General features: G+C 47.6%; 2 protein-coding genes across 3 annotated transcripts; one reads left to right on the top strand and one right to left on the bottom strand.

Annotated features, from left to right (window-relative positions):
* Positions 1-2,860, top strand: COX5B (cytochrome c oxidase subunit 5B). Of its 2 annotated transcripts, XM_081921405.1 has the most exons (4): positions 28-238; positions 997-1,067; positions 2,008-2,107; positions 2,622-2,860. In XM_081921405.1, the coding sequence occupies exons 1-4, from the start codon at positions 121-123 to the stop codon at positions 2,729-2,731; spliced, it is 399 nt and encodes a 132-aa protein (XP_081777531.1). In that variant the 5' UTR covers positions 28-120; the 3' UTR covers positions 2,732-2,860. The 2 variants fall into 2 exon arrangements, with proteins under 2 accessions (XP_081777532.1, XP_081777531.1); XM_081921406.1 differs by lacking the exon at positions 2,622-2,860 and having other exon boundaries at positions 1-238; positions 1,980-2,112.
* A 2,204-nt stretch (positions 2,861-5,064) lies between these two features.
* On the bottom strand, positions 5,065-21,270 carry ACTR1B (actin related protein 1B). Its single transcript, XM_081921397.1, has 11 exons — positions 21,125-21,270; positions 14,684-14,748; positions 14,430-14,505; positions 13,126-13,251; positions 11,970-12,094; positions 11,340-11,556; positions 10,368-10,460; positions 9,912-10,086; positions 7,946-8,007; positions 7,532-7,572; positions 5,065-7,083 (listed from the first exon to the last, which is right to left on the bottom strand). The coding sequence occupies exons 1-11, from the start codon at positions 21,170-21,172 to the stop codon at positions 6,981-6,983; spliced, it is 1,131 nt and encodes a 376-aa protein (XP_081777523.1). The 5' UTR covers positions 21,173-21,270; the 3' UTR covers positions 5,065-6,980.
* Between the last annotated feature and the right edge of the window lie 101 nt (positions 21,271-21,371).

The following is a 21,371-nucleotide window of genomic DNA, read 5'->3' as shown; positions in this document are numbered from 1 at the left end:
CACCGGAACTAGGTGGGCGGGCGCCTTCTTAGGCGGCGAAGTGAAGGGCAGGAAGCGGAAGAGATCCTGTGGGGAGGCTGCCTCTCTGCGCCTCTCTCTCGCTCTGCTCTGAGGGTTGCCATGGCGTCAAGGTTACTGCGGGTGTGCGGGGCCCTGCGAGGCCTCAGCGCGGGCCGGAGTCCCCTGGGCCGGGGGCCGCTGCGCCCGACGGGGGCCGCCCGCTCCATGGGCGCCGGAGGTGAGCGGCGGGCGGGGGGGACCTTGCTGGGTCTCTCGGCCGCGACTGCGACGGGGGCAGAGCCGCCGCCCTGGTCTCCCCGGGCGTGGCGGGAAGATGCGAGGGGAATGCGGGCCGCGCTGAAGGGACGTTTCAGGAGAGGACCCTCACTCTTCCCCAGGGTCGCCTCCTGCCAAGGGACCCAGCGACTTTTACCTTTCCGTTTTATATTGCTTCCGTTTTCAGTTTCCTAAAAGTAGTACAGTAGAAGAGAAAGTCCCACGTCTCTGTTTTTAATTTTGGGGGGATTTGCCGGACTGCACAAAAACCTTAAACATGGCTCAATCCAGAACGGAGATATTGCAAAACTAAAAATACCATTCTCTTCAGAACTTCATAGGCTTTAATATGATTTGGCACATAAAGTTAAGTTACAAAATTTATACTTTAAAAAATGATTTAAAAATCAATATGGTTAAAAATCCACCCCCTCCAAATGTATTAATATTTCAAAGAGCTTCCTGCAAAATTTTAACTTGGGATCTCAAAACAGATATAGGGCCTTCTCTTATACTACTTTTAGGAAACAGAAACGGAAAGCAATTTAAAATGGTATGGTAAAAGTCATTGGATCACTTGACATGGACTGGACAAAGTGGTAAATGCCAGGGGCACAGATGCCAAGAGGCTCACTGGTAGTAAAACAAATATTTTGTGTCTTCCCTGACATAGGGAGCACTCTTTCATCCCCAACAGTTCACTGTTGTTCTCTATCCTAGGTATTCCCAGTGATGAAGAGCAGGCTACAGGAATGGAGAGGAAAACCATGAAAGCTTTAGAGAAGGGGCTGGTGAGTAAAAACAAGCAAGGGAAATGACCTTTATTGATAAAACTGTGTTGTGATTGTAACTTCCCCCAGAACACTGGCACTTTTACAGTGGTACCTTGGTTTACGAACTTAATCCGTTCCAGAAGTCCGTTCTTAAACCGAAGTGTTCTTTAACCAAAGCATGCTTTCCCATAGCAGCGGGGGACTCAGTTTACAAATGGAACACACTCAACAGGAAGCGGAACATGTTCTGCTTCCAAGGCAAAGGTCACAAACCAAAACACCTACCTCCGGGTTTGCAGCGTTCTTAATCCAAGTTGTTCATAAACTAAGCTGTTCTTAAACCAAGATACCACTGTAATTGGATCACTTAGAATACTTTAGACTTAAAAATGAATTTATTAGGTAGCAGCAACAGCCTGTCCCACTAAACATTTTCTCTTTATTCAATATTCAGCTAAATAAAAATCAATTGAGTAGATCCCCCACAATAATTTACTGATGCTCGTTTTTAGTTTTTCCCCTTTTGTATCTGCTTTTTTATTATTTTACTCTATTGTTTTACAATGTTGTAAACCACTGCAATATATTTTTATGATACAGCAGTATAGAACACTTTATAAATAAATAACATTCTGGTGCTTCCATCAAATGAGAGATGGAGACTGTTTTTTATTTGCTTCATAGTACAGTACTTGAACTGAATCTGAGAAACTGTCAGGTTTGCTGGACTGGGTGTGGTTGAGTTAATATCTTGGCTTGGAAATCAGGTATTTTAGTGACAAAATTATAAAACTAGAATAACTGGCTGGAGGGGGGGATGTCTAGGGCATTTGGCTGCAAGCTGATTTGCTGCCACAAACCTCAGGGGTGGGAAAGGCAAATAGTCAGTTACTGGGAACATGTGCAGCACTTTTTTTTTGGTTTCTAAAGTGGTCTTCAACTCTCCTGCTGCTTGTAGGATCCTTACAACATGCTACCACCCAAACGATATGCTGGAACAAAGGAAGACCCCAACATAGTCCCTTCAATTACAGACAAGAGGCTTGTGGGCTGCATCTGTAAGTCTCTCTTAAATACAGAAATAGCTTCTGGCTCAGTGCTGTTTGTTCACATCATTTCAAGGGAACTTTCTTATGCAGTCACTTATCTGTATGTGAAATCAGTGTTGCCTGGGGGGGGGGGAAGCATCTCATTTGTGTTGAACCTCCTTTGGGTAGGCGGGAAGAATATGGCTGAAGATGTGACATGTTTGAGTTGGAACATCTGCAAAATTTGTGAAGGCAAATTGTTGGCTTGCCTGCAGATGCAGCTGAACTCTTATAGACACGATCAGTGTAACAAAACAAGCCTCATAAATGGCCTCTGCCTAAAGTAGTTTCTTTAATAGCTTGAGTGGCTATTAAATTCACTCTTGGTGATTTAGTTTATTAATCAACTTTTTCTTTGTGCTTGCTCTTTTATTGAATCAACTTGTATTGCCTAGAGATGCAACCCCCTGCCATCATTCCTATGTACATTTTGCCAATGTGTCTGCAGTATCTTGCCTAATCTACTTTATCCCACACATTGCAGGTGAAGAAGACAACAGCACTGTGATCTGGTTCTGGCTGCACAAGGGAAATCCCCAGCGCTGCCCCTCCTGTGGAGCCCATTACAAGTTGGTTGGCTACCAATTGCCCTGATTTGGCTTCAAAGCTTTGCTGAGCTTTCCATTTATGATTTCTGGATACAGGGCTGAGCTACGTAGCTGTTTATGTCACGATGTATCACATTCCTTGAAACCTAATAAAGTCTTTGACTCATTGTGTGAATGAATTCTCTCTTTATGGTCTAACCCAGCTGCTAAAACTAGCTGTGTGTGCCTTGGAGCTTTTTTTCTTTACTGTAGCTGCTCTTGTGCTGGAGCAGAAGAGGGTGGTGGTATTCCTCCCTCCTTTTTTTGAGTGAGGTACAGCTCTTCTGGGAGGAAAGTGGGTGTCACTTCTCTTGAAAGGGCAGCTGTACAAATCTACCAGCGACCTTAGTTCTTTTATCTCTAGATATGTGAGCTTTCTAATTTTTAGCATTCTAAAGCTGAACAGACACTACTTACAACCAGTTTGATATCACACTAATGCAAGTAGATAAATAGGTACCACTGTGGCGGGAAATTAAACGACGTTTCCATGTGCTCTGGCTTGTCAGTGTCCCGTTGCACCAGAAGCGGTTTAGTCCTGCTGGCCACATGACCCAGAAAGCTGTCTATGGACAAACACTGGCCCGTAGTTGCCTTTAACTGGACTTAAACATCCAGGGTTCCTTTACCTTTACTTTTACCTTACAGACCAATTTAGCCTAGCCTCCAGGAACCAGGAGGAGAAAATGTGCTAGCTAACTGATCCAAGGCTGGGAAGCAAGCAAAACTTGGTGGGAAAGTGACCCATGGCTTCAAGGGAACAGATTAGTTGGAAGAGTCATTGCTGATGCTGCTTGAAAGAGCAACTTAGGTTCGCGTGGGTAGATGGTTGCACTTTGGCATCCAGCAATATATCTTGAGCTCAAGCCATTTCCCCATTTCTCTTGCTTCAGAGAACATTCTCCAAAATGATGACATACTTAAGCAGTCCCTATGGAAGATTGAAAACATTCTTCATTAAGATTGGGTTCTTGGCCAAGTATGTGGAAACTTGCTGTTGGTCACATTAACAGTACAAGCCATCTTTGTCTTGTAGGGATTGTTCAAACCCTAGTCCTGCATCAAGATTCCTGCAGTATTCAGCTGGGCTGTTCCAGGAAGGCCACACCACTACCCCTTCAAAAGAGACGTTCCCATGGCTCATGCATGTCTCGGAGAAGCCCCTCTCCCATTACTTATGAAGAAAACTTAAGCTGTTAAAGTAATCTTTCTAAAGCTCCATGAAAATACAGGTTCCTTTCCTTCAAGCGACCCTCCCTCTTTGTGTCTTCATTAGAATTCTTCCAGAACCACAAAAGCAGAGGATGTATCTTGTCTAGCACAATTTTCCTCATTTGTTCCTAGTTTCCTTTTCCCAGTAAAGGGTTTTTAGGCATTTTTGCCCATGTGAACATCTCCATCTGCCACAATATAATCTGTGCAGCTTGGTTTGAAACTGCATATAGCCTATCACAGCTGTAAGAGATTCTGGCTCCCCAGCATGTTTTCCACATACAGTAGCCTATGAAGCTGCTGACAAGCATGAACCCCTTTTAATAATAATTTATTATTTGTACCCCGCCCATCTGGCTGCATTTCCCGAGCCACTCTGGGCGGCTTCCACAGAAAACAAAAATACACTAAAATATCACAGATTAAAAACTTCCCTGAACAGGGCTGCCTTAAGATGTCTTCTGAATGTCAGATAGTTATTTATCGCTTTGACATTTGATGGGAGGGCGTTCCACAGGGCGGGCGCCACCACTGAGAAGGCCCTCTGCCTGGTTCCCTGTAGCTTTGCTTCTCGCAATGAGGGAACCGCCAGAAGGCCCTCAGTGCTGGACCTCAGTGTCCGGGCAGAACGATGGGGGGGAGATGCTCCTTCAGGTATACTGGGCCGAGACCGTTTAGGGCTTTAAAGGTCAACACCAGCACTTTGAATTGTGCTCGGAAACGTACTGGGAAACGTACTTTTTAAGCAGTTTACACCAAAACACACCTTTCATATGTGTAGACAAGGCTTTTGTCTACACATATGGTTGTATTTTCACCTTGCTTTCTCTTCAGCAGTTCAAAGCAGCTTTTTACCTGTTTTGCGTGCAATGTCTACTGAAAAGGCAGAGGGATCAGTATTGGATATCTGTAGAGCCATTTTGTCCGTTAGCCACCTATCTCTTGACCTCAGTCCTTGCTCTAACCCTTCACCTTTTCAAAAACATGCACTGTTAAATTTAGCCCTAGGTGTTCCTAGTGTATATTGGGGTCCACAGAAGTCTCCTGCCTGCGTTCTTGTATGCACTGTTCCCAATTAGTCACAGTAAAGACACCACACCACCTTTGAGCAATGACAGCAGTCTCAGACCCATGCAAAGCCACTGGCTGTTAATTTATAATTATTACTATAATGAATTTACAAAATAAAAATACAGGCAACTGTGTTATTGTACATTGCAGCCCGGGGGGTGTATAGTTTTTTGGAGGGTGGGGGGCTTTGCTCTTGCCTCCATTTGGTATAAGATCACGATAGGTCAATAAGATGGAGAAGCCAATATACACACACTTGGAGGGGTGGAGCCATGGGCCCACCAGTCAACAGGGGGGTCTCTTAAATTAATTCAATTCCTTAAAAAAAAGTTTTTAACCCTTTCCAGTCCAAGGCTACAAAGAGCATCTATCTTTGCAATGCACCTGGAGTCAGCAGAAGGCAGCTGAGTAGCTTCCCATCATTTTAGCTCTTGTATATACTTTGGCTGCCACAGGACAGTCCTCCTCCCATGTTCCGCAATCCCACCCAGTGCGATTCTCTACATACCCAGCATGGCCTGGCAATTTTTAATGGAACTGCAGCAGAATCGGGACCTTAGGTCAAGCTTATGCACATCAGAGAGTCCGTGAACAAGGAGGCCCAGCCACCGTTTCCTACAGGGAGCAGAAGGATAAAAGGGGTGCAGGGAGAGGGGAGTACAGCGCAGCGAGAGGAGCAGGCACTCCCAAGAGGGGCAAGCTGGAGATGCAGGGCGCACCTGTAAGTGTGGTAGCTTAAAAGACAGACAGGTGAGAGTATTCCTCCTTATCTTCCCCCTGACTCGGACTCCAGCTGAGTGCTAGGCCTGGAGAAAGGATTTGCAGCCCCCTCCAACTGCGGTCATCCCATCCTGTCTTGTCCAATAGCCAGTTCGCAACATTCTCTTGCATTACATGAGCAGATCAACTCTCAAAAGGGGGAAGCACAGACAATCTTCCTCCTCCTCTGCCATCACAGATAGTCCCTTCGAAGCTGGCTAGGCCACACTGCAGAAGCCACCAGGCCCAGAAATGTCATGGCTGGACTCTTCTATCTCCTGCTGCCTCACAGACTTCTAACCGAAACTAACAGCATGCTGACCCTACTCCCCTGGGACTGGACAGGGGAGTAGGTGGGGAGACGGTGGGGAGAGACCCCTGCCCTATTTCCCTTCCTATACCTCTTCCTCCAAGAGGTAACCAAGATCCTCTTTCTTACCAAATCTGGCAGTCCATGAGAGCGGGGCGGGTGGGTTGCACTGAGGCAAGAGTTCCTCAGCACTCCTTGAAACACCTTGGCACTGAGCCCTGAGTGAGGCCCTGCCAGGAGGACCTCTCCGAGAAGCAGGCTGAAGACTGCTTGGCAGACACGGCCACTCAAAAGGCAGGGGAACTTGAGGGGGACGATAGCACCTCCTGGCCTACACCTTTCCTATGCTTTAGGCAGGCAATGCAGCTGCCCCAGGCAGTCACATCAACAAACTGATTTATTCCTTTTGGGGGGCATCTGAACGTTTGAGATTTCCGCAACAAACTGTGGAGCAGGCAGGCAGGCACCTTTCCCCAAGGGCAGGGCAGCCAGAGGCCGCACAACAGCTCCCTACTCAGGGGAAAAAACCAGCCTTCCTACCAGCTGACAGGCACAAGGAGCACCAGGTCAAAGCAGCAGTGAGGCTCATGGAACCGATTAGAAAGTGGAATGGAGCTTGAGTTTCCTTCCTGGCTGGGGCCGCTGCCCTCCTCCACCACAGCCAAGGCCTCGAAATACAGCTGCACCTCCCTCCCAAGGGGGTGCGTGCTAGCAACATGCATCGGACAGGGCACTAAGACAGGAAAGCATGAGGCCTGGGAGGAAGGCAGGAATTGGACCCAGCCAGCAGGGATGCAGCAGCCCTGGACAAGTAAGGGTTAAGAGAAAAAAAGACACAACCTGGATGAGTCGCCCACAGGCACCAGCTGCCTTGCTGCTGCCCTGCCCCCCCCCCGCCCCTTCCCTAGAATGTCTTCCGATGGATGGCCCGGCTCCCGTCCTCTTCATACTCCTTTTTGGACACCCACATCTTCTTGAACGTGTCCAGGGAGGCGAGAATAGAGCCACTGTGGGGAAAAGAGCACAGACTCAGCAGGCCTGACCAATGGAAGCAAGGCATGCAAACAGAGGAGAAATGAAGGGCCCGCCCACTGATGGAATTGCCGCACAGAGAATGCCCACCAGAGATGGTATAACCCTCACTCCTGATCCAGGACTTACGGCTCCACTGCCACTCACAACTTGGAGCCAGTTCATTTTCTGAAACTAACCCAAGCACAGGAGAACTTTCCAGATGGAAGAACAGGAGCTGCCTCACCCAACCCAAGTTCATGCTGCAGTATCAGGCTCCCTGTGCTGAGAAAAAGCCTCTACATCACAGCCCTCTGCTTCTATGGAGGCCTCAGTGCACTAAGGACAACTTGACCAATTTTGTTAAGCCCAATAGGAGCACCTGATGTGAGGTGCCAGAGGGGTCAGGGGTTGTTTTTATCCCTCCCTGCAGAATGCTCTTACCCAATCCACGTAGAGTATAATCTTTCCTGAGGTGCAGAGATCTGCAAAGAAGAAAGCACAAATCAGAGACATAGCCTCCGGGGAACAAGGGTACACGGGCACACAGGAACTGCCCTTCTGAGCACCCAACCCCTCCTTCCACTGGAACATCACCTGCTAAGATGCAGGAAACACATTATTTCAAACATCTGGACATCCTTGCCTTTGTAATAAGAGAATGCATCCTCCAGTACAGAGCTTAGCAACTTAAGAAAATTCAGACACTTTGTGTTTCCCTTTAAAGAGCGAGTTGCCAGCCTTCGTTATGGAGAGTGTATTGGAAACCAGATCACTCTGCTCCTCCTGCTCCTCCTCCACCCACCATGGTCACTGCACACAAACTGCCTTGGGGCCGGAGTTCCTCCAAAGCCTCACCTTAATTTTGACATCTTTTGGAGCAAGTTTCTTCACCTCGCTGAGCAGCCGGTCTCCAAAACCTGAGGAGTTGAGAGACAAGTGAGGAAGCTTAGAGTGCAAGGCGCTGTACCATAGAGGTCAAGTATCGACTACATTTCATGTGCCTCATCGTTCCAATGCTAATCCCAAAAAGGACTGGACACAGTTAGCTTTTCAGCATCTCTTCACAGCAGAAATGTCCCCGTCCTTCCGCCCCTCCAGAGGCCAGGTGGGGGTGGTGCCAACTTTTGTTTCCCTGGCCAGGTTTGGCAGGCACAAACTCTTCTTGTCTAAAGCTCAAATGAAGACCTTATTCTCTGAGGCTCTTGGTGAGTGATGGATGCAAACTGCTTTCGATGATTGCTTTCTGTGATTTTATGGCTCTTTTTTATTCTTTGTTCCACCTCCCATCCTTTAGAAACTGTTTTAATGCTTTGTTCTGATATTCTCATGAATCACTCTGAATGTGTTATATAAAAAGTGGAATAGGTATTGTATAAAAAAAGTAAACACCCTCGGAATCTGTAGAGAACAGGGCCTGGGGGAAGCCACAATTCTGATTCCCAAATATGACATTGAACTTGTTTCGTTAAAACAAAAAAGCCATTCACTCTCTGGCTTTCAGAAAGGGAAAAGAAAAACTAAGACAGTATTTGCCTAAGACACAAAAGCCAGAGAAAGCCTGGATGGCGTTTCTGGTAATCTCTTCCCTGCATCCCACAAAAAATATTAATATTGTAATAGGGACACTGCCCTCCGCTTGGGGCAATTACACACTTCTTGTCTTGCCTTAACATTGATTCACATGCAGTTAGATGAAATAGACTGTAGAATCCTGATCCAGGTTTGTCTGCATGTTTGTATTGTGTGCATATTCATTCCTATTCATGTACTAATATTTAGATATTTATCTAGTATCCCTGCACACTTTGGATATATTGTATACCCTGCCCCATTTAGCAGCTCGGGTGCCCATGAAGATCTACGAATCTCCAATTTAACTGCTGTGTTGGCAGATTCTGCTATAAGACAATTTACTCTGGGGAAGCAGGTGGGAAGCTTTTTGAGTCCCAGAAGTTATTCACAATTAGCCTCCATCCAAAGTCAACTGGGTTAATTTGGCCTCCACTGGAAGCCTAATGTTCTACATATGCTCCTCCTCGCCACCACCTTTGGGTGTGTGGAACAGGACTCCTTTATCAATAGTGTTAAGTAATTGCTAGGGCTCCTCACAATACCAACACTATTCTTGATTTGTAGGAAACGCCAAATAAATTGGGGGTAGACCAGTAAATTGTAGTTTTTAACACCCCTCCCTCTTCCAGGTTAACACATCTTCCTGAGGTCACCTTGCTTGAAGGGTTCCAAGATCCTGGTGCTTGATCGTCTGCAATGCACACCTGTTTTTCAGGGCAAAAATGGTCCTCCAGAGGACTGGGAAGTGCAGAGGGGACTTGGATATGTACTGACACAGGAAGAAGCAGAGACTCATCCCAAGAGTTACATGCTCGGCTGAAAGCAGGGCATGAGACTGGGTGTGCCAGAGGTTTTAACAGTGCAAGCTTTGGAGCTTTCACACAAAACAGGGCAGCAAGAGAGGGCACAGAGGAAGACTATTGTCAGAAACCCAGCCTCTTAATATCAGCACTTTGTCTCCTACACATATCAAGCTCACTGGAATGATACATGCTTTACATACACAAGGTCCCAAGTTCCATTCCTAGCATTCCTCAGCTAAAACAGATCTCATGCAGGATCTGACTGGCAATGGTTCTCCACAGTCTCAACCAGAGTTCATTCACAGGCTGAGAACCTTTCATTCAGGCCTCTCCCAATAAGAATAGAGCATATGCAGCTAGTTGGACTACCTGACAATTCATGGTGTGAAGCAGCCTCCTCTTATAAGACAAACAAGCTCTCTACCTCTTCTGGGGAGCCCCCGTACCTTTAAAAAGTGTAGATCCTCCAGACAGAACAATATTCCCAAATAATGTCCGCCGCAGGTCCATGTCAGATTTCTGAATAGCAAATGCTAGCACTTCATGGATCCCCTCGCTTTCATCTCCTATTAAGTCCGGCTGGAACAGCAGCTCAGGGGCTCGGAACCGGGATGGACCAACCTGCCAGGAAAGCCACAGTGCCAATCAAAGTAGGGCAAGAGGACAAATAAGCTCTACTTCAACCCACAACAGCTACAGCATTCAAAAGACAGTCTTTTTTGTCACTAGGGGGTTCTGCATGACTGTGAGAAGTTTGTGTCAACCACCTTCTTGTACACAGCATGAACATTGCAAAACTTCTCCAGAAATAATTGCAAACACCTCTACTGCAAAATGCAATGTGAAGAAGCCCCAAACCTCAAGATTTCCTGCAAGACCCCTTTTCCAGTTCAAAAACTTACATCTAAAGTGCTTCCATCAGGCAGCGTGTACTGCACCTTCTCTGTCTCCAGGGCCTCATCCTTCTGAGGGTTGATGGACAAGTAACAAGCTCTCTGCAAGGAGGAAGGCAGCATGTGAGGCAGCTGGGTCCTGGAAGCCACTTGCTAGAAGAACTCCTAGCAGCTCCATCCACCCAGGCCCACAGCGAGCTAACTGGACAGAGGACCAGAATTCAAGCCTCCCCTCTGCAGATGCACTTACCATCATGACATAGACCAGTTATCTTGCACAATCTCATACTACAACCCAACCCAGGATAGTTCACCCAAATTAGCGAACTATCCTGGGTTTCTTGCTCTCTGCAGACAACCACATTGTCTTATTTTATGGACAGCATGTAGCAAATTGCTTCAAGAACTTCCTAGCTCCTGCATTTGTCTTCCATGGCTACAGCTCTGAAAAGCTGTATACATATACCTGAGGATGGATACAGAATGTGTGAAAAATTGACTACAGGTGGTCGCACTGCTTAAGAAGCACACAGTTTTGACTCATTAAACTCAAGAGTTGCTTGCCTCTTCAGTATATGATGGAAATGTCAAAAAGAAACCCCTGGTTCATCAGAACTTTTCTCTTTTAAGATCATTGCAACCTCAGATGTAAACTGAAAATGCACTAGTTTAAGAACCAGACTTGGCACCATCTAGCTGGGAAGACTGTCATAGCACTGCTCAACCATATCCTCTTTCTGATTTACAAGGCTCTTATGGAACATTCTCTGAATCACTTGGCCAGTTACTGCTCCAATTCGACAGAGGAGTGTTTAAAGACAGGGGTCACCTGGAACTAGATTTTTAACAATTTAGAGGTCTAGTCCAGTGTGCTGCTCAGTAACCAAAAACACCTTATTTAAATCCTAGGACTGTCTCTCGGCAGGAGCAGGATATCCCCCCCCCCCATGGCAGGCATGTATCCATCTGCCCCAACCTCACCTCTTTTATTGTCTTCACGACTTCAAACTCAGCTGAGGTGTGGAAGTCATAGCCCTCTTTCCGTAGCAGCAGACGGAGGTAACGGGAGACGTCTCGCCCAGCAATGTCTACGCGCATGATCGAGTGAGGCATGGCAAAGCCCTCGTAGATGGGGACCGCATGTGTCACTCCATCCCCTGCGTCCAGCACCACCCCTGTAGTGCGGCCAGTGGCGTAGCTTAGAGAGAGAGAGCGCAGAGGGAAACAAGAAGGGTAATTAGTTCAGGACTTCTTCAAACAACTATGGCATGCACTCTCACAAGATGCAGTAACGGCCACCAATTTGGATGGATAGAAAAGGGAATTAGACAAATTCATGACGGACACGGCTATGAATGGCAACTAGCCATAACAGCTTTCTACTGCCACCGTCAGAGGCAGTATGCTGGGAACTACAAAATGACTAAATGAGCCTTTGGCCTGATCCAAGAGACAGGCTTTTCCTCTGTTCTTAGTCTGGCCATGGCCCTCCAGAGCACAGGAAACAGATTAGGCTCAGAAGAGAAAAGTATCCAAAGTCTTCTGGTCATCACAGTGAAGCAATGCCAGAAGCAACCACCTCCCCAACCTTCCAGCAGGCTGGATACTCACAGGCTGAGGACAGCTTGCATGGAGATGAAAAGAGCTGGAACGTTGAAAGTCTCAAAGAAAACCTCGGCGGCCTTCTCTCGATTTTTGCTGGGGTTTAGCGGGGCTTCTGTCAGGAGAACTGGATGCTGGAAGGAAAGCAGGAAGTGACAGTCGTGGGGAAAACTGGCTGAATGCCCACATGCTATTCACTGGAGGAGGTCCACACACTCCTTCCTGGTAGCCTGCTCCAAGTTCTGCTAAGCTGCCCTCACAGAAGCCCCTTCAGGAAGTGATGCTCTGGTTTTACTACTAGAAGCTGTTGGCTCCTAAAATGATACACACATTAAAATGCTAAATGCAGCACATCCATTAAAACTGAGGGAACTGTTAAATGTTCTGTTGACCTTTCTATCAAACTGCTCTTCTCCAGGAATAATTTGATCCACTGATGTTGCGGAATACAGTGTCCCTCCCTCCAAGTCTCCTCAACTTCCCAGCAGACCTGCATCACAACAGCCAGAAGTGTGGCTGCTGCCTTTCTTCAGGATTAGAAAACAACCAGCACAGGGACCCAGAGGGTGAAGCGCCTTCATATCTGCCCACCCCAGAAGGAATTCAAGGTTTCCTTCTGAGAATCAACTTGCAGGGAACGACAAACATCTTTCCAGGGATAGGGTGAAGGTTTAATTATCTGTTAAGATATGCCTCTAGTTCTTTTCCCCTTGAGTTAAAGAGATTAAAAGTCCACAAGTTAAACACAGAAAATTAAGAAATTTGGCGTCTCCTTGACAGGCACCAAAAAAAACACCAGCCAGAAACTATTTTCCTAGGAAGGGTTAACAGTCATAGGCCTGGAAAAAACCAGGCATGCCCTGCCAAGCTCCCAGAGGGACCACCACATTGCTGATGCAGAAAGAAGCTGGACTTTGAATGCTCATCAAGCAGTCCTCCATCCCCAACGTGAGCAAGACTGCCTCCTCAAGGCCTCCTGTGGCCGGAGAAGTTCGTACAGAAGAAGGTCCTCCTCAAGGCATGAAGGACTGCCTGCATTGTAACTGTCTAAAACAGCAGCTAAGGGGAAGTGTCACATAAAGGTACAGCAAATGCAATTTCCCAGCCCCCCACCTAATGCTAATATTCAAAGGCTGGCTAGAAGCATTGTTCTTGCAACTATTACCTCTTCTGAGAACGTCTGCAGCTGATCTTTGGAATAAACATACTGCCAGATCCTCTCCATGTCATTCCAGTCCCGGACAATGCCGTGTTCCATGGGATACCGGATAGATAACAATCCTCTATGCTCCTGCGCAAGGAAAGAGTAAGCAATGTGTTGGAGCAAGAGCATTTTGATCAGGAGGATAATGGCATGTCCCCGGTACTCAATGGCTTTGGGGTGCAGTATCACAACACACAATGCTTCTGTGGGGGAGCCTGCCCCTTTGGGGATTTCTAGCTTGCTGGACTCAATGCCTTCTTTGACATACAGAGTGACACTCCCTCCGCTTTGTCCTTCCTATAGAGTTTACATGTGGAGGTAACTATGTCCTCCTGGTTCTCTGCACTCCACCAGGATGCCGTTATCCCCACTATATCAGTGCTGTCTGCTAAGACCTAGCACTCTGGTTTGCCCATCTTGGCCAGGAGTCTTCTAACCTTAGAGCTTGCACACACCTGGACAGGCTCTCTCTTCCAAGTCTCTTGCATTTTAACTGTGGTGCTTTGGTCTCTCTGAGCTGCCATCCTGTGCCCCTGTACTCACAGTGCCTTGTTCTATGCCACCCCATTTAAATTTTCATCAATTTTATGTTCTTCATCCTAAGGGAGATTTGTTCTGAGCCAGACCCTCCTCCGCTCCTGTCAGCCCCCCACCACACAATGCCAATCAGTTTTAAAACTGCTCTGCCACCTTTTTTCATTTTGGGCACCAGCAGTCTGTTTCTATCCTGGCTCAGGTGGAGCCTGTCCCTTTTGTACAGGCCTGGCTTCCCTCACAATATTCCCCAATGCCCAACAAATCCAACTCCTCCTCTCGACACCACTGACTCATCCACTCATTGAAACTACAAAGTTAGTCCTGCACATGGAACCAGTAGCATTTCAGAGAAAGTTACCTTGGAGGTCCCAGCCTCCAGCATCCTACCAGCGACCTAAATTTGGCTTCCAGGATCTCAGGACTACATTTTCCCATGTTATTAATACCAACATGTGCCACTAGCTCCTCCCCAGCACTCTCTACTAGGCTATCTAGGCAATGTGCAACACCCACAACCTTTGCAGCAGGCAGACATGTATATCCATCACACGCCCAATTATCTATGTTCTTAATGATCTTTCTACTTTAAGTGGGACTTTGTTAGCTACAACCCTACGGGATGACAGCTACAAAATGTTTCTGTCAAACGCAAAGGGAACACACACAAAATAGGGAGTCAACACCCCCCCTCTCCCCCCAAACACACACAGAGGCAAGGTGGACTTTACCTCTGCTTTGGGTCCAATGAAAAGGTCTCCTTCCAGCGCCCCAGCCATAACCCGGACATGTTTTGGACGGCCCACACTGACAAGAAAAAAGAGACTGGTTATCTGTCTACACTGCCAGGTTGAGTGTTATGAACCATGGCAAGTGAATTTAAAACAAAACAAAAACAAAGCCTCACTAAGCACATATTGTCTTCAAAAACTACCACACTTTATTATTGATGAGACAATCAATCAAATATCACAGCAACACTCACTAGTTTGGGAAGCAGTATTTGGGGATCTGATCTCCAGCAAAACCAGCCTTCACCACACCGGAACCCTGAAGAAAGAAGAAAAACCAGTTAAGAGAGAAAGGGAAAAGACTTTTCAGTGCAAGACAAAGTCTGAGAAACATTTCCTAAAACTCATGAGGACTGACCAGCGGCCATTACTTCAAAACTTACACCATGAGCTCCATTTCCTCTTTTGGGTTTAAGTCACCTTTCAGCTTCTATTTAGTTCCTGAGTCACCACAGATTGAAAGATAACATGCACATAACTTGCAAAGCACTTGAGGCATACAAATGCCTCACGTAAGTCCTTTCCTTCCAACATTACCAATGGGAAGGACCATAACTCAGTGACTGACTCCATGCTTCACACAGCATGCTGAAGTCCCTGGAATCTCCAGTTACGCAAAAGGCTGGGGATGATCATGGCCTGAGAATCCAGAGAACATTACTAGTCAGAGATGACAGTTCTGGGATACAGGGTATGAGATAGCATCCTATGTTTTTCATGAGTAGGGCTTAGTACCAAAATTCCTTGCCTGCTGGTAAAACCAAACCACTCTGTAAAACCAAGGCCAAGGCCCATACCAATTACAACCCCATGGGGGCATAGACTGTGGCCGCCCACAGCTTCCTTCAAGCCAAATTAAAGGCAATTAAAAGAAGAAGGGCTGCAGACAAGATTAAGAGATCTCAGATTTTTAGAGGTCTGCCTCCAAAACCCTGGAAAGCTGAGTTTAGGACCCTGTTTAGATGGCCCTCTGGCCCCACTCCCAAAGGGTCAAAATCACTGCTTCATCTCAGAAATGTGGAAACCAAGGCAGAGAGAGTGCAGGGAAATAACTTCCCATGGCGCAAGAATCCAAACCAAGAATAGAAGTTGAGCCTGATTTTCTTTCAGTCACAAGATCTGCCTTTTAGTTCTCCAGGCCAATGACAAAGATTCCCAATGGCTGTGTAGAAAGGCAGCCAGCCCCCCCCTCCCCACCCCGGCCTAGTGACAAGGCCCACGATTCAGACCTTCTATGATTGAAAAGAGAACAAGTGCCCCCCAAAAGTGAATAGCGGTCAGTGAAAAACCCCACTGTGCCCATCCTGGAGGATCATGTAGCAGCTCAGCTGACTAGTCTTGCCAGCCTCCAAAAGCAACTATGAGGCTGGGCTGCTCTCATTCCTGTTCCTAATTATTTCTTCGCAGCATGAATAAGCAAGTCTCTTTCACAGACACACCCCAGCAATGGGCATAAACAGGGCGAAGACCTTTACACGGAAAACAGTACGAAGACAAGAGCTATCGGAAGACAAGAGCCATCAGCAAAGTCACTTTCCTAGAAAAACACTTCTTCTGTGTTCCTCTTCTTGGACTTGGACCTTTATCCGAAAGGAACATGGGGAGCCTGGAAACATTGCAGACAGGGAATTCTCCAGGTACCTTTCCATTCCCAAGACTATGAACGCTCCTACAAGTTATATCTTCAACAAACATACCCCCAAACAACTAAAAATAGTTTTTAAAATAGTACAGAAAACAAGTTTAAAAGCAATAAATACAAAATTAATACCGAAGGCAGAGAGCATTTTGTCTACCTGGAAATCATTTCAAAACAAAAATGTCTTCCATTGTTTCTTGAAAGTACAGCTAGTGAGCACATGTCATCTCAAAGCTGAAGAATGGACTCCAGATGGCAGTACTTTGGAAAATCCAGAGTTTGGTCAGTATATATAAGGATTCTTTCAGGCAAAATTTGCCTTTATAGTGTTGGAAACCATCGCTAGACAGCCATCAGACAAAAAAGAGGACGTCCACAGTTTTGCACCGCATTACATCGCATCTCCACCTCTGACAAGATTCAATGCCTACACAATTTTTCTCCATACATGACATGCATATGCAGTGGAAAATTTTCTGTGAAAACAAATCCAAACTGGAAAATTTTCTGAAAATATTTCCAATCTTTATTTTTCTGGGGTACATTTTCCATTCATAAGGTCTTTAGCAATAATGAATAGATGATAACTGCAAATATCATCATCATCATCATCATCATCCACCCATCTGACTGAGTTGCTCCAGCCACTCTGGGCGGCTTTCAACAAAACATAAAACACAGTAAAACATCGAACATTTAAAAATTCCCTATACAGGGCTGCCTGGCAGATGTCTTCTAAAGGTCATATAATTGTTTATTTCTTTGACATCTGATGGGGGGGGGCATTCCACAAGGAGGGGCCACTACTGGAGAAAGTCCTGTTGCTCCGCCGTGACCTCCCTGCCAATTTAGATGCAGTGACTGAACTGGAGGCCCCTCGACTGACTTCAGGTCCAGTGTTGGACCATTTCGATCGGATACTCCCTACTGATGTGGATAGATTCCTCCAAGTTGGTAGGCCCACCACCTGCCTCCTTGATCCGTGCCCGTCTTGGCTGATTAGGGAGTGTCCAGATGTTGCGCGGACCCCCCTGGTTGAAATTATCAATTTGTCCCTTGACACGGGGACATTCCCAGGGGAACTGAAGGAAGCAGTGGTGTGTCCACTCTTAAAAAAAACTTCATTAGATCCCTTAGACCTATCCAATTACCGCCCAGTTTCAAATCTTCCATACCTGGGTAAGGTAACTGAGAGAGCGGTTGCTGAACAGCTTGGTAGGTTTCTGGAGGAAAAATCGGCATTAGATCCATTTCAGTCCGGTTTCCGTCCTGGTTTTGGGACGGAGACGGCTCTGGTTGCCCTAACAGATGATCTCCGTAGACAACTGGATCGAGGCGGGTCACGACTGCTGATCCTTTTAGATTTGTCAGCAGCCTTTGACATGGTCGATCATGATCTTCTGAACCACCGCCTCGCAGACGTGGGGATACAGGGCATAACCCGTAACTGGTTGTGCTCTTTTATCTCTGGTCGGGGACAGAGGGTGGCACTAGGGAGGGAAATGTCGTCGCACCACTCCTTGGTGTGTGGAGTGCCGCAGGGCGCAATTCTCTCCCCAATGCTTTTTAACATCTTTATGCGCCCCCTTGCCCAGATTATCCAGAGCTTTGGGCTGGGCTGTCACCAATATGCTGATGACACTCAGCTCTATCTGCTGATGGATGGCCACACCGACTCGGCCCCGAACACACTGACCAGATGCTTGGAAGCTGTGGCTGGATGGTTTCGTGGGAGCCGATTGAAACTAAATCCTTCGAAGACAGAGGTCCTATGGCTAGGTCGGGATGGCATGGGGATGAGGGACCAACTCCCTTCTCTTGCGGGGGCCCAATTAGTGCCACTGCCTTCCGTTAAGAGTTTGGGTGTAATCCTTGACGCCTCCCTTTCCATGGAGGCGCAAGTTACAGCAACAGCCAAGGCGACATTTTTCCACCTTCGCCGCATCAAGCAGTTGGTCCCTTACCTTTCCCGCCCCGACCTGGCCACAGTGATCCATGGGACGGTCATCTCCAGGCTTGACTACTGTAATTCGCTCTATGCGGGGCTGCCCCCTTGAAGCTGTCCCAGAAACTCCAGCGGGTACAGAATGCTGCAGCGAGGCTCCTCACGGGGTCTCTGCCATGGGAGCATATTCACCCAGTGCTTTTCAAGCTGAACTGGCTCCCGGTGGAGTACAGGGTCAGATTTAAGGTGCTGCTTTTGACCTTTAAAGCCCTTCACGGCCTAGGACCCTCGTACCTACGGGACCGCCTCTCCTGGTATGCCCCACGGAGAGCCTCAAGGTCCATAAATAACAACACCCTAGTGGTCCCAGGCCCTAAAGAAGTTAGATTGGCTTCAACCAGAGCCAGGGCCTTTTCAACTCTGGCTCCGGCCTGGTGGAACGCTCTGCCTCATGAGACCAGGGCCCTGCAGGATCTGATTTCTTTCCGCAGGGCCTGTAAGACAGAGTTGTTCCGCCTGGCCTTTGGCTTGGAGCCAATTTGATTCCCTCCCTCTCTTTTTTTCCCTTTCTTTTCCTTCTCCTCCTGCGATGAGGCTACATTTTAATATTTTAATGTTCCATTATTTTAATGTTGTATTTTATTTTTGTTTTTAAGTTGTAATCATTCATCTTGTTTTTATTATTGCTTGTAAGCCGCTCTGAGCCCGGCCTTGGCTGGGGAGGGCGGGGTATAAATAAAAAATTATTATTATTATTATTACTGAGAAGCCCTTCTGGCTGGTTCCCTTTACTTCTCGCAGTGAGGAGCATCTCAACCAGGGTCACTGAAAGTGGTTGATATTGACCCCTCTAGGAACAATGGGGCTATGCAGGGTTTGAATAAAGACATTGGGTCTGGAATGACCCTGGGGTGGAAAAGAAGTTTATGAGCTATGGTGCAAAAAAATCAGAAATTCAGAGTCTCAGAAATAAAGGGCATGGTATGGTATACAAGGTATGGTATCATTATTTTTTGCACTTGTTTTCCTTCTTTATTTTTTACATATTATGATTCCCAGAAACGGTGAATGCAAGAGTAATAAGTGACAATATAGTTAAGCCTTCAAGTAAGCTGGCTGAGGTGACCTGCCTAAGTGGCAGATTTTCGGCTGCCGTTTATATTGTGGGATGTGACATCCAATGCTGCTCAAGCAATGGGGCTTCACCTTCTTCTCCTCTCCACTTGTCTCCCATGTGCCCTCAAAATCTGCTCTGGATGACTACAGCAGTGTTTGGAGGGTTGAGGAGGTGGGAAAAGGATAAATTCCCACTGCATGAGTAGAAGTCCACTCCCACAATGTTGGGTTCCACCCACTATATTCTTACAAAGTGCTGGTGTTGACCTTTAAAGCCCTAAACGGCCTCGGTCCAGTAGACCTGAAGGAGCGTCTCCACCCCCATCGTTCAGCCCGGACACTGAGATCCAGCGCCGAGGGCCTTCTGGCGGTTCCCTCATTGCGAGAAGCAAAGCTACAGGGAACCAGGCAGAGGGCCTTCTCAGTGGTGGCTCCTGCCCTGTGGAATGCCCTTCCAGCAGATGTCAAGGAAATAAACAACTATCTGACTTTTAGAAGACATCCGAAGGCAGTTCTGCTTAGGGAAAATTTTTATGTCTAATGTTTTACAATTTTTTATGTGCTGTAAGCCGCCAAGAGTGGCTGAGGAAACCCAGCCAGATGGGTGGGGTATAAATAATAAAATTATTATTACTACTACTACGAAGCTGTATGCCGGCTCCCTTGGCCAATAAAGCGAGATGAGCGCCGCAACCCCGGAGTTGATTGTGACTGGACCTAATGGTCAGGGGTCCCTTAACCTTACTACTACTACTACTAATATGGAGAGGAAAGATGCTGCTAAGAATGCCAAGCGCTAAGAATGCAAAGTTACTTTTAGTCCTAATCACCAAAAGCTAGTATCTACAACAAGGTTATTACACAACTTAATAACTAAGCATGATAACTTCTTAAGAGAATGTGCTGTACAACAGCAATAACGGCAACAATAACACTATAAGGAATGGTTTAGCAATGATTATTGATACAATTCAGACTTAAGTATTATTTTGTAAAACAAACAGAAGTGCCATGACAATCCTCCAGATTCAATTCCCATAGCAGATATTGGAGTTCCAGTTGTGAAGACAAAAATCCCAGATCCTTCTTAGTCCAATTCTCTCTCTCCAGACTTTCAGGCAGAGACCCTTTCCAATCATTTGCTAACTGGATCCTTTTAACAGGAATTCAAACCTGGTTTTAAAGAATGCATGTAAAGCAAGGGGTTTCCCAACACTATAAATGCAATTTACTGTTTTAATGATTTTATGTGTCTTGCTTTGCAATCCTTACCTTGAAAACATCTAAAACAAAAAATAAATATGTTACATGACCATGATGGCTATATGCCATTTTCAGGAACCGAGTCCCCTAAACTCTTCAGCCCTGGAGAACAGGAGAGCTGGTCCCTTCATGACTTGCTTGTTGGCTTGCATAGAAAAGCCAGGGCAGCCGAAAAGGCGGCTCCCTCAGCCCTGGTTGACTACACCTCCTCTCAGCCCTTACCCGCAAATGGCCTGGCCTGATGGGAGTTGCAGTCCCACAACACCCCCTTTCCCCCTCCCCAGAGAGGCCCGGGGCCTCATCTAGCAGATGCTGCTGCTGCTGCTCTTAAGCCTGGCGGGCAGCGGGGCCCCGATCCTCCCGAGCGGGAAACCTCCTCGGCTCCTGCTCTCCTTGGCGATACTCTTCGGGCGGCAGCACCAAGGCCCTCCACCCCGCCTCACAGCCCGGGCTGCGAAGAGGGGCCCGATGGCCGCTCCTTCTCCGAGGCGGAGGGGGGTTCGGGCCCGCGCTGGCCTTTCTGAAGCCGGGCTCGCCCAGCCGACTCAAGGGAGCAGCGCGCCTGGCCTCGCCGGGATCGGGGCCGGGCGGGGCGCGTCCGCCAGCGCAGGCCCCCAGCCCCCCCCCGGACCCGGCTCCTCCGCCGCCGCCCGCGCTCCCGGCCCCGCTTACGTTGTCAATCACCACGGGCTGGTTGGCGATGATATCGTAGGACTCCATGGCCGGGGCCGCCGCCGCGGGGCCAAGCCGGGCCCAGGACTCCGCGATGCGCCGCCGCCGCTGCCGTGGCCCGGGAACCACCACCCAGTGCGGCGCAACCCAGCCCGCTGCCCGTGTCCGCCGCGGAGGGAGGCGGGACCAAGCGTCGCTTCACGCTCCCTCGCCCAATCGGAACCCCGACAGCCGCCAACAAGCCGGA

The sequence above is a fragment of the Podarcis melisellensis genome (assembly GCF_964234715.1).
Source record: "Podarcis melisellensis genome assembly, chromosome: 8".
In the NCBI taxonomy this organism is placed as follows: domain Eukaryota; kingdom Metazoa; phylum Chordata; class Lepidosauria; order Squamata; family Lacertidae; genus Podarcis; species Podarcis melisellensis.
Note: the sequence above shows the minus strand (reverse complement) of the source record. Positions and strands in the feature narration are given on the sequence as shown.

Coding starts and splice junctions, on each gene's coding strand:
- ACTR1B (XM_081921397.1), bottom strand. CDS start 21,172: ATGGAGTCCTACGATATCATCGCCAACCAGCCCGTGGTGATTGACAAC. Junction 12,095..13,125: donor TGCAGACGTTCTCAGAAGAG/GTAATAGTTGCA, acceptor CTTTCCTTCCAG/CATCCAGTTCTCCTGACAGA. Junction 10,461..11,339: donor TCGTGAAGACAATAAAAGAG/GTGAGGTTGGGG, acceptor TCCTCCTTGCAG/AGAGCTTGTTACTTGTCCAT.
- COX5B (XM_081921405.1), top strand. CDS start 121: ATGGCGTCAAGGTTACTGCGGGTGTGCGGGGCCCTGCGAGGCCTCAGC. Junction 1,068..2,007: donor AAGCTTTAGAGAAGGGGCTG/GTGAGTAAAAAC, acceptor TGCTGCTTGTAG/GATCCTTACAACATGCTACC. Junction 2,108..2,621: donor GAGGCTTGTGGGCTGCATCT/GTAAGTCTCTCT, acceptor CACACATTGCAG/GTGAAGAAGACAACAGCACT.